General features: G+C 36.3%; 1 protein-coding gene across 4 annotated transcripts in view; it reads left to right on the plus strand.

Annotated features, from left to right (window-relative positions):
- Positions 1–13,277, plus strand: part of TMPRSS11A (transmembrane serine protease 11A) — a 68,750-nt gene that overhangs the window by 13,037 nt on the left and 42,436 nt on the right. For all 4 annotated transcript variants that reach the window (XM_082726373.1, XM_082726374.1, XM_082726372.1 and 1 more), the window contains exons 2-3: positions 5,302–5,423; positions 7,233–7,351. In XM_082726373.1, the coding sequence (XP_082582499.1) occupies positions 5,302–5,423; positions 7,233–7,351 (241 nt within the window). The remainder of the gene's footprint in view (positions 1–5,301; positions 5,424–7,232; positions 7,352–13,277) is intronic.

A 13,277-nucleotide genomic window follows, 5' to 3' on the forward strand; every position in this document is an offset into this window, starting at 1 on the left:
GAATAAAACACAATAAAAAAATAAAATAGAATAGAATAAAACAGAGGAACCAGATATTCACATATCAATGTATATTAGGTCACCACGAAAAGTTGCTCTTCTGTAGCAAATGTCTGACTTCAGTGGCTCAAAGGGAATGACAATTTTCACTGGTAGGAAAATTTGGCCTTTTGTTTCTAGAACTTTCCTCTAGGGATGGGCCCTATGCTAGAAAAAGACGAGCAAAGTTTTCTGCAGCAAAGAGCTTCTAGGAATTTAGTGCACTTAGCACCTTTGTTCAGTTGTATTAGGAGTTAAAGTAGTCTTGTAAGTGGCCTGGGAAACTAACCAATGGAGGTAAACCATGGGAGACTCTGGATCCCGGGAAATAAATGATGATTACAGAAAGGAGGGGGTTGGGGGGATGGGGTAACCAGGTGATGGGTATTAAGGACGGCATGTATGATAATGAGTACTAGGTGTTATACGCAACTAATGAATCATTGAACAGTATCAAAAACCAATAATGTACTATATGTTGACTAATGGAACACAATAAATACAAAAAAAAATAAAATTAAAAGTGAAAAAATAAATTAGATCATATATTCAAACTTCCAAAAACTGTCTTTATGAAGATTTGTAGGAACATAATCTGTCTGTAAATTGGCATTTGCATAATAATTACATGAATTTCCCTTTGTACAATGATAACATTTATCTACGAGAAAGCAGAAGACTAATCTGGAAAATGGAAATATTTAGAGCTTACAGATAAAATGATACAGGGCAGGGCGCCTGGGTGGCTCAGTGGGTTAAAGCCTCTGCCTTCGGCTCCAGTCATGATCCCGGATCCTGGGATGGAGTCCCACCTCGGGCTCTCTGCTCAGTGGCCAGCCTGCTTCCTCCTCTCTCTCTGCCTGCCTCTCTGCCTACTTGTGATCTCTGCCTCTGTCGAAACAATCAATAAATAAAATCTTTAAAAAAAAAAATGATAAAGGGCATGTGGTTGACTGAGGAGTGAGCCTAAGGTGCTGCCTTCAGTGAAATCTTTCTAGAAAGAAGAAAAACCATGTGGAGAAAGAGGTCTATATCTTTTGCTGACCCAAGCCATCTTTGGACTTACATATATAAGTCATTGGCTTAGAGACTGGTTACTGAAAAAGAAAGAATATCCTATCTGCAATCATGAATAATTAATACTCTCTATATATTCCTCAAGGTGTGTATTTTTTAGTCTGCAAGACTGCAGAAAGCATAGTCACAAAATTATTCAAATTACCACCATGTTTTCATTAATAACATCTTTGAAAATACCATGCTATGAATATGCCCTTTTAAACACTGAATAACCAAACTTAATGAAGGTCAAATGAATATGATAAATTGGATTTCACACAGATTATAGGTTGTGTTATGCTGAATAAGTATCATCTCTTCTTGCCCTTTCCTTAAAGGGATGCAGAATACTAATTAGACCACAATTAGGGATTACTTTTAGTATTCTTCCCATTTCAAGATCTAAGAGTTCACTTTGTATTGCTCCCAGTTCTTAGTTGAGTAAAATATCCCTTAGTCTTCTAATTGTATGTTCAACATAAAATTCCATTTTAATGAAAAGTTCTCTACCACCTCCTATAAAAATCATGCTTTCTCTGAAGGCTATAGAGATTTCTGTACATCTTCATGAAAGTCATAATATTTCTAGCTATGAAAAACTTTTCAAAAGGTCTCTAAGATTTCCATCCATCAATGTACACATTTCTTCTTCCAGTTATTCAAACTGTAATCTATGTGCTGCGATGAGGGAATTTTGCAGATGTAATTGAGGCCTCAAACCAGTGGACTTTAAAATGGGGAGATTATCCTTGGTGGGCCTACTCTAATCAGGTAACATCTTTGAAAAGAACTAGCTGGTTCTACCTGTAGAGAGAGAGACTCAAGATGTGAGAGATTTGCTGAAGGTTGATTCTCTATTGCTGGCTATAGAGATGGAGTGGGCCACATGAAAAGAATGTGGGTGAAATCAAGGAGGTTAAAGAGGAAGGTCTGTGACAGCCAGCAAGAGAACAAGAACCCCAGTTTAGCTTCAAAGAGCTGAACTCAGGGGCATCTGGGTGGCTCAGTTGGTTGGGCTCCCGACTCTTGATTTTGGCTCAGGTCATGATCTCAGGGCAGTGAGACCAAACCCTGTGCTGGGTTCCCCATTCAGTACAGAGGCTGCTTGAGATTCTCTCTCCCTCTATCCATCCCCCTGCTCACAAATGCTCTCGCTCTCTCTCTCTCTCTCAAATAAATAAATAAAATCTTCAAAGACCTGAGCTCTGCCTATAACCTAAGTGAGCCTGGAAGATGATCGCAAATATTAGATCAGACAGCTGCCCCAACCAACATCTTGATTTCAATCTTGTGAGATCCTGAGCAGAGAACCCAGACATGACACATACAGAATTGTGAACTAGTTGCTTTAAGCTGCTAACTTTGCGGTAATTTGTGGCAATAGAAAATTAATACACCAGTGTTTGCTTTATGGTGCAAGCAGGAAAAAAATGCATCAGCACCATGGTGTAGTGCATCTCTACTTTCAATCAGGCTAGATTCCCAAGGCATTACAAAGCCTATTTCTTTTCATATCTGAAGTGATATTATGCAAATCACTAGCAGAACCTCTCTAGAATGGAAAGTCAATGATGCATGTTTGCTTTCATGAATTTCTTGTTTGTATTTATAAAAGTGAAACTGAGTTGAAAGTTTATTCATATAGGATTAAGTAGGGGCAGCTTTAGCCTATGGTTCCTGAAGCTTTTGTAATTTGGCATTGTATACCTATTATTCCCCATTCTTACTCCCATTTGTTGGGAGCACCCCACCTTGTATGGGATTTATAGATGTGACTGCCACAGCACATGAAGCAATGTGTTATTGGTTATTGAACCACTCTTCTGCTGAGAGTCCTACCATACAGTATGTAATGGTGTGAGTTTGCGTGCATCTCAGTATTGGAGATGAGCTCCCTATCATCCACCTTCTTCATTTGTCCTACTCAGAGGAACTCTGATGTGATGGGAAGATATATTTCAAGGTTTTTAAATCTCCTTGAGGTCTATCCTTTCTTCTTTGGTTTTCTTATTGTTTTTGAATGACTTGAAGATACACTAAGATTTTCTGAGAAACTGAAAGGTCAAATAAATGATGAATGAATTAATAAATAAGTGAGTGGATGAATATATGAATAATAAATTAATTTAAGAATTTTCACATACACTCAATGGAAAAGCCATCTGGCACTGGAAAAAAAAAAAAAAAAAAAAAAAAAAAAAGTGCCCCAGGAGTTAGAAGGCATGAGTTTGAGATGACTGCTATTTTGGTTATAATAGAGAAGTCATTTAATCATCTCTAGGCCTCAGTTTTCTCACCTGGAAAATATGTTGAATTTTTCAGGTAGTCTCTAAGTTATCTTTCATTTCTGAATTTAAGTTTTAAGCCATTTAAGAGGCTGAGGAATATTATACCCCATGGAGTTTCTGTTTGTTGTTATATTCTAGCACCTTAGCTTTGGTCCATTAGAAGACACATTGCCTTTCCACAGTCTAGATTCTTTTTAATCAGTCAGTGCACACATTGTCAATATTTTCTATACTCAACAGAATTTAGATCTCTCAAGTTCCACTAAGTTTATAAGGTAAATACATTACTTATGCCAAAACTACCATCTTCTCAATTGTTTAGGTCCACAAACTGTATCTTTTGTGCTTGCATTTACATAAAAATATGCTTGTATTAAAATCAATATATAAATCAACCAATATTTATTTAAAATTACATTCAGTACAAAACATTGCACTAAATCTTGTGAAGGAAATATGAAATATGAAAAATACCCTCTGCCCCCAAAGCTAAATTCTACTGAAAGGCATAAATGAAGTTGACTACAATGGCAGGTTGTAGAGAAGGAGCACTACACAATGAGTTAGATGACCAAAACCCTTTTAAGCCACTTGACTCTAATCAAGTTTCTGTTCTCTCGGCCTCTGTTGTTTCATATGTAAAGCTGGTATAATATCTGCCTCCATTGCTTTATAAAATTCTCATTCTTTATCAGACAACCTTATTAAATCTTAATGATAAGAAGATGAACAACAATAGTCCAGCTCCACAAGGAGTGCACAGCTAAGTTTAGATTAATATACATGCAAACAAATACTTGACACACTATCATCAGCACTATGGTTGATCATAAGAGGCTAGGAAAAAAAGCAAAGAGTTATTTTTCTCCTCCTAAATTATGGAGATTTCCTCTAACTCTGATGTGATAAAAGTAAAAAATACATAGCATCACATTTGAAGTAGTCTTGTCAAAAGAATTTAACCAAAATCTAATCAAGTCTTTAGATCTGTTTACCCTATCAGGAAATGAGAAGGATAGAAGAACCAGGTAAGTGATATCATAAGAAAGCATTCAGACAAGTAAAAAGCAGGATGTTCTAAAGGACAACTGGTTTGATTTCTTCAACAAGTCAACATAATTAAAATTTTCAAAGGAAAAAGGACTCTTCTTTAAAAGACTTGAAAGACGTAATGACCAAATATACTACATGATTCTTGATTATGTCCTGATTTGTACAAAGCATCAGTAAACATAGTGCAGATAAAAGGGAATTTGAAGGTGGGCTGGATAGTCGGATGTACTAGAGAAATATTGCTAATTTTTAGGAGTGTTATGGTATTATGGTTATGTTGGAAATACCCTGTTTATAATGGTGATGTAATGAAAAGTCATAATGTCTTATTTCATATTAAAATATGGCAACAAGATGAATGAAGCAAAATGGCAAAAATATTAACAACTGATAAAATGATGTGATAAATATAGGGGTGTTCCACTATACTATTCCTTCTAAATTTCTATGTACCTGAAATACTTCATAACCAAGACTTAAAAGATAAAAAATAAGTAAGATAATAGATTTGAAATCACTCTGTAAACTCTAAAAGGATACACAGAGAAAAGAGAAAAAAAAATGTTGGAGGAAGAAGGGAAAACATCCTTTTTCAAGCTTTGGACCACATTGCTAAGTCAGGACCAGCCACCACAGAGAGCCAGTGCCTCCGGAAATAGAAACTAGGAGCAAATCATGGATTCTCAGATCCTGATCTTTTTAACACCTCCCTTCACACCAAGATAACCTTGATGAAAACAGAAGACAAATGTCTTCTTGCTGAGAAAGGCAGACCAAAGCAACTTGATCTTATCCAAATGAAAACCGGAAAGCCTGTAACCATTACCATGTAAGAGTAACTGGTGAGTTTTCTTTTTCACAGAACAGCAGGATTTGGCACTCGAAGCAGAGTTTTGAAACCATGGATGACTGCCCTTCTCATTTTGTTATTACTGACAGTGGTGGCAGTGACCATTGGTGTTTTGGCTCATGTGTTAGTCTCTGGTAGGTAAAAATTATGGATTTCATCCAGTTTGATTTCATTTTTCTCATTCATATATATGTATATGTGATTTCATCCCAAAACAGTTTTATAATTTTACCAGCAAATGCCCACATTTAGAATTGTTTAAATTTATTCAAAAATTTTATTAAGAAACAATTACTGACTACCTAATTATATATGAGTACTTTTCTGGAAGACTCAAGAAATAGCATTAAGTAAACAAGTTTCCTATCTACTTAGAGCTCACGATCTAGTATTCTTTTGAGATTCTACACAAAAGATCAAAAATAATAACTAAAATTTACTAGCAATCGTAATAACTCTAATCATCAAGTGAAAAACTGTGATAATTATTAAAATTGGCTCATTTACTCATCATCCTATCTACCAACATTTAAAGGCAAAAGAAAAACACATGTCCAAAGTAATAATGAATTTTAAAATAATTGGTAAACTCTAGATATGACAGAATGTTGTTACTTATTTTTAGAGAGATTTTTTTTTCTTTCTAAAATGATATTCAGGTATTTTTTAATGGCCTAATAAATAAATAAAATTGTTATATTTATAATCACACAAATACTGCATTTCAGAGTTCTTTTTAAATTGTATGTTTCTCTGTACAGACTGCAAACCATTAACATTTTTTGACAAATCTCACAGTCTCACTCATACAGATGTGTATGATAAAACAACTAGCTCAGGTTGCTTCCTTGAATGGTCTCATCTATTGTCATCGCCTCAGATTTGATGGGGAATGATGAAGAGTCTATCAGGAGCTTTAAAGGACACAGCTCTGGCCTACTATGACAACCCCACCTGTAGTTGATGCCAACAGCCAAAGATTCTTAGGTCAGTTCATGTGACTGCACAAAAGCCCCTTTATTATGACTATAAGGTTTGATAACAATATGGATTGAGGAGATAAATATCAGGGGGACCAGAAAAGGCGCTACAGAGTCCACGTAGAAGAAGCACCATCCTGAGATCCCTCTTCCTTTCCCGTTCCACAGCTGAGAAACCCATTTTATCTCCTTGGTTCCCCAGGGAGAGAGAATCATTCTGTGATGGCTCCATTCTCTATTTTTAACTCTTGTAGCCTTTCTTGTCCACTCCTGTCCCCACCACACACACACAAGGACCTACTCCTAAGGTTACCAGATTTCCCAGAAGTCTCCCCTGCTCTCTGTTTTCTTACCTTTCCCAGTAGCCAAGCAGAAATCTGACTGATTCACCCCAGTTCACAGTGTTCTTAACTCCCACCTCTGACAATTTTCCCCCTTTCTTTCCCGTCTTTCTTACTGTATCTTTACAAATCAAAATTCACAAGGATGTTCATTTACATCTACTTCCTATAGAGTATAAGGTGGTATACGTTTCATTGTCCCTCAGCAAGGAACAGTATAGGAATTAATGGTTCCAGTCTAGAGTCACACTGTCTCGCTTTAAACTTGGGCTAGTTACTAGTTATAGACCCTGGAGCAAGTTACTTATCACCTCTGTGCCTCACTTACTTCACCTGTGAAATGGAGACCCTAATCTTGGAGAACTAGAATAAGGACCAAATGAATTAATACATGTAAAGTACCCAGAACAATGTTTCACAAGATAATACACACTCAGTAAATATCAGCTATTATTAACATAATACATTAATCATCATTTTCATTAATATTCTAATGAAACTACATTTTTAAAGAATCTCAGCAGAAATTCAAGACTTTATATTAGCCTCATTGTATCTGTACCTTTGATCCTGAAAGCTATGCCCATATCACATAATTTCCTACTTTTCTTTTATATCACAGGACAGAAAATGGAGTATTATCATGCCACCTTTAAAATTTCAGATCTTCGAGTCAATAGTAATTCTGGACAAAACAACACATACCAACTTAAGGACTTACGGGAGATGAGTGAGAACTTGGTAAGTCAGATGATATCCTTTCTGTTGTGAAATAATGTAGATGAAAGGGATTTGTGAATCATTTCCTTCAATATTTCTCAAAAGATGATTTTCAGACCACTTGCATCGAATTCATCTTGAAGAGTCCTAAGCCCCACCCCAGACTCGCTGAATCAGTGTCTGATGAGATAGGTAGTCAGGGATGAGGAAGTAAAGGAATCTGCATTCTAACAGTGAGCCTGATACACCACTCTAATTCAGTCTTCTCATCTAAAGGTGAGAGAATGGAGGCCAACTCGATCCCAGCCTATGACTTCCCCCCCTGCCCCATAATATCACCCAAATTATAAAGTGTAGCCATATAGAAATGGTTACTTGTGAAACCACATGTTTTATTCTAAGAATGAAATGTGACCACATTTCATGTCATGTGACCACATTCTAAGATTTAAAATATTTTTAAAATCTATGGGAGAAGGAAAGATAACCACAAATACTAATTTTATCTCACAAGCATGCTAATAAAGATAAAATAGCCAGACCTATTATGTAATATTCAAATGCAATACTAATAATTTTGTTAAAACTAAAATATAGGACTGCCCCCCAAAAGGAAAAAGTAAACTCAGTTATAATATAATTCTCTGCATGATGTGTGATAAGGTGATGGTGTGTGTGAACCATCACTTAAAAACTAAGCTTAATTTGGGGTGCCTGGGTGGCTCAGTGGGTTAAGCCTCTGCCTCCGGCTCTGGTCATGATCTCAGGGTCCTGAGATCGAGCCCCGCATCAGGCCTTCTGCTCAGCAAGGAGCCTGCTTCCCCCCCGCCTCTCTGCCTGCTGCTCTGCCTACTCGTGATCTCTGTCTGTCAAATAAATAAATAAAATCGTTAAAAAAATTAAGCTTAATTTAACTTCTTTGACAAGGAAGCATGGCAGTACAGTTATTTCAAAACAGTGGGAATGGCAGATGTATTGGTTTGTTTTAGCAGTCATAGAACCTTTTTAGTTCTAAATAGTTCCTTTCTTTCTCAAATCAATTTTCATTTTCCTATCACCACCTGATATTTATCCCTATGCACACTCAATTGCAACATATTTGCAATAATATCATGGAGTTTATAACCTATATTTTCAAGCCTCACTAAATCATGCACTTTGGTTCCATCTTACAGTCTTGTCCCTCCAAATCATTAATTAACGTTTGTAGGCTGAAATATATTCTTCCATTCCTCTATATCTATAGTACCTTAGAAAACAGCATTTGCAATCATTTCTTGAGGAATACCAAAGAAACCTGGGCACGTGCCGTGGTACTTCCTTTAGCCCTCTAACCCTGAGTGACTCCACATAACTTCTTCAATGTAAAAACAATAATAAAAAATAATCTGTCTTCGATGTGCAAATTCTTTGAACTTGGAAACTGTTTACAATAAATCAAGAAAGTGTAAAATGTTTTCTTTATGCTTTACAGCCAACATTGTTGTTGTTTTAGGCTAACCAAGACACTATCTTTACTGAAGTAAATGGACAGGAATGCAATAGATCTTTTAAAATGAAATAAAGAAAGGCAAAGTGCATTTATAATAGCAAAAGTGTGTTTGAAAACGGACTTTAAGGTTTCAGTAAAGCACACATTTCTAGGAATGAAGGAGCCTCAAGTGCAAAGGCTAAGTTAGGTAATATCACATCACGAGCGCAGGCAAGGCACTTCTGGGGTCGTCATTATTTTTCTCATAACACATTCTCATTCACCTCTCCCTACAGGCTACCATTCCTTATTTCATGTATATTCTTTTGTTTGCTTTCATTCTTGTAAAAATGAGTTTTGTTGTTTTGTATGCACGTGCTTTTAATTTAATCTTTGTGTTATAACTCAGTTGTCTTAGTCAGTTTGGACAACTATACCAAAGTACCAGATACTGGGGGGCTAATAAATACCAGAAATTTACTTCTCAAAGTTTTGGAGACTGGAAGTCTGAGATCAGGGACCAGTGTGGTCAGGTTCATCAAGAGATGACCCTCTTTCAGGTTGCAGACTGCAGATTTCTAGACATATCCTCCCATGGATGAGAACAGACATAAAGGGCTTTCTGGGTTTCTTGTTATAAGAGCACCAGCCCCTTCATGACCTAATCACCTCTCAAAGGCCCCACCTCTAATACCATTACATTGAGGGTTAGCATTTCAACATGTGAATCCGGGCCGGGGTGGGTGGGGGGGTAGGGAGTGGGGGCCAGAGGGAGAGGCAACAAATATTCAGTCCGTGGCATCACCTTTTGTTTCAGACTTTTTTACTCAGATCTGTTTTTTAAGCTCTATCCATGTTGTTAAATGTACATCTAATCCATTGTTATTGGCTGCCACAGAATGATTCCCAGTCTGTATCTGCCATATTTTACCTCCTGCCCATTATCCCAAGAGATGCTGCACTAAACTGCCTCCTACTTGTCCCCTATGGACCTCTGCAAGTTCTTCTGAAGGCAGAGTCACTGGGTCATTGGGTGTGCATCCACTTATCTTGACTAACTAGCTGGATTGCTCTTCAGAATGTCTGAACCAGTGTACATTCCGTCAGCAGTGCAGGTCCCCATATCTTTGCCCACACTTGGTATTACTTGGCTTGCTGATTTCTGCCAGCCTAATAAGCAATAAGTTATATCTTATTTGGATTTAATTTAATTTTTCTAATTACTAATGAGTTTGTGCACTATCAAACATACTTATTAGCAAACTTTTCATTTTTATAAACCGTTGGTATCTATCCTTTACCTGTTTCACTATTGGAGTTATTTTGTTTTATTAGGGTTATTTTCCAGATATGAACAGTTTGTTGGTTGTAGAAATTACAGTTATCCATTCTGTTTTCTATTAATTTGGACTATGCTGTTCTTCATGAAATAGAAATCCATAATTTTGAAGTAATCATCTTCATCAATTTTCTTTGTCTTATGTTCATGTTTTTTATAAATTTTTTTATAGAAGAAATTTCCTCTAAGTCATAAAAGTATTTTACCATATTTTCTTCTATTAAGCTTATAGTTTTGGGGCGCCTGGGCGGCTCAGTGGGTTAAGGCCTCTGCCTTCGGCTCAGGTCATGATCCCAGGTTGTGGGATCGAGCCCCGCATCGGGTTCTCTGCTCAGCCAGAGGCCTGCTTCCTCCTCTCTCTCTCTCTGCCTGCCTCTCTGCCTATTTGTGATCTCTGTCTGTCAAATAAACAAATAAAATCTTTAAAAAAAAAAAAGTTTATAGTTTTACTTTTTATATTAGGTCTTCAATGGATCTAAAGTCCACCATGTATGTAATGTTAGGTAGGGTCTCAGGTTTTATTCTGCATATAAGTGAGCCAGTTTTCCCAATTTAACTAAACAATCTTTCTTCCCAATATGTGGTATGATTGTTCAGCTCTTTACATTTCTTTGCACTTGAGTCTTGCAGAAAAGGAAACATGATCTATCTCCTCAAATTTCTTCCAATCTCTTTGGAGAAATGAGAATCACACACATGAAACTGAACAGCCTGACATAATTAAAAACCAAATTGTATGTTGAGGACTGTAAGGTCAGAATAGCTTCAAAGAAAAGAAATTCAGCTAGGTTTCTGTGGTCAAGAAAAATGTGGTATTATTTAGCTCTGTTTAAATGAGACAATTTAAAATTGTTAAATGAGACCATTTTTCCTTCACTCACCACCGAGTCACCTTTAGAAGAATTACACAAAGGGTTCATGCTTTATCCTGAGCCACTCCTGTTTATTGTTGTTAAATCCCAATGAATAAAACCAGATTTTTCTTCTGTCCTATATGGGTGCTAACTAGACAGCCAAGAAAGACAAGTTGCAGGTCCTGTTCTTCCTCATAATTGGGGATTTACTGATTTGAATGTAAATAGAGGTACAAAAGTAAAATGAGCTCATGCTCATATACTGCTAAAAGAACTCCAGTAACCAGACACCAAAAATTCATGACACTCCCAAATGGGTAGGTCACTTTCTTTAATTATTAAAAGTTTGGGTAGAGTCACTGGCTGAGGCACTTTATTTGAAGAAATATATTTTAGCAATATGAGGAAATATTTTTAAACTATAGGGCCATTACAAATGTGAAAGCTATAAGCTTGTAACACCATAAAAATCACTAACATGTACTGAGTGCCAAACACTACATTAAGCACCCAATTTGTATTATTTTAGTTGATTCTCAAAAACAACTTTATGAGGTAAGTACAATTATTATCACAATTTTATAGATGAGAAAATTAAGGTATAGAAAAGTTAAATTATTCAAGATCATACAGCTAGTAAATGATAATAGTTAAAATTTGAGATTACATGTTCTTAATAAACTTACATCATCCCTAAGAATCACCTGTGTGATTTTACTTCCCATCTACAATCCTACAAAATTCCAGAGATCAAGTAATTATCCATAGTACATTAGTATCTTTCAATTACACTATCTACATGGGCCAGTGACCATCATCTGCATTAACAATGGCGACAGTTGAGAATTTTCTTAAGGTTGTCTCCCCCTAAAAAACACTGTTCCTATGTCCAAGGAGCACCCAGGGACACCCAAAAAAGGCCTAAAGTGATTCTCAAAATATACTTGATACTATGTGTCTATACAGTCTGTAACTATAGAAACAAGGAACTTGGAAACAGAGTTACAAGGAGATAAACTAATTAGAAATTTACTGTCTAAAAGAATTAGATGACAAAAGTGAGAAATTTGGCTCTGATCAACATTGAGGCAGGAAATGCTCCTAAGAAAAGGGAACTGAGTCAAGGTAAACTTAAACTTAACAAAGGTATTAGTCTTTAAGTCTGGATGCATAAGGCAAGAAATGCTCCATACTTGGTGTCGGACTATGGCCCTATGCCTAGAAAGAAGAAACTGGATTTGGAAGATTTGAGAAAATTCTAAGCAGACATCATCAAGAAACTCCATGTTCAGAGGTTAGAAAGATTGAATGTAGAGTATGGCTGAGAACTTACATGAGAACACAGACTTACATTTATTTTGTAATTAAAGATTAGGCATATCAAAAGGAAGATGTGTATTACTGCACCTCCAACTTCAATGTGTTTAATTTGAATCCTGGAAGAAAAAGATAATTGCCTATTTCATGTCTAATCTGCAATATAACACTGCAAAGGAGACATTATTATCACACTTGACAGATAAGAGAACTAAGCCTCTGAAGTTGAGGTCCACAGCCAGTAAATACCACAGGGGAGATGCAAAGCCATGGAAGAAATCGGAACATGTGCTCTTTCCATTAAATTGTTCTACTTGTTAGGAAGGTACTCAGCTAAGATAGGAAGCTCAATTCTACATCAATTTTTCTCCCATTTAATATTTAAATTTATTATTTTCCTATTTTTTTATTTAAGTTTTGTTAGTTATAAGGACATATGTTGTGATAGTTAACTCTTAGCTAAACAACACACCGGGTTTATTTGTTATATATGCCCTCCTCCATAGTTTCCTCACTTCCTGGTATCAGCTTTGTGTTCAGCTTTACTGAGATACAATTTACATGTAACATTGTGTCAGTTTACAATACAAAACATGTTGATTTGATATACTGCAAAATAATTATCACTGTAACACCTCCATCATCTCACATAATTACCCTTTCTTTTTTGGGATGACATTTCATGTCTTATTTCCTTAGCAACATTCAAGTATATAGCACAGTATTATTAGCTATAATCCCCATGTTGTACATTAGATCCCTAAAACTTGTTCATCTTATAACTGGAAGTTCGTACCCTTCCATCAACATCACCCTGCTTCTCCCATGACCCCACCCCCACTCCAAGCCATGGTAACCACCAGTCTACTCTGCTTCTGTGAATTCAGCTTTTTAGATTTCACATCTAAGTGGTATTAGACAGTATTTGTCTTTGTCTGATTTATTTCACTTAGCATAATGCCCTCA

This window comes from Mustela nivalis (genome assembly GCF_964662115.1).
Source record: "Mustela nivalis genome assembly, chromosome: 4".
Classification (NCBI taxonomy): domain Eukaryota; kingdom Metazoa; phylum Chordata; class Mammalia; order Carnivora; family Mustelidae; genus Mustela; species Mustela nivalis.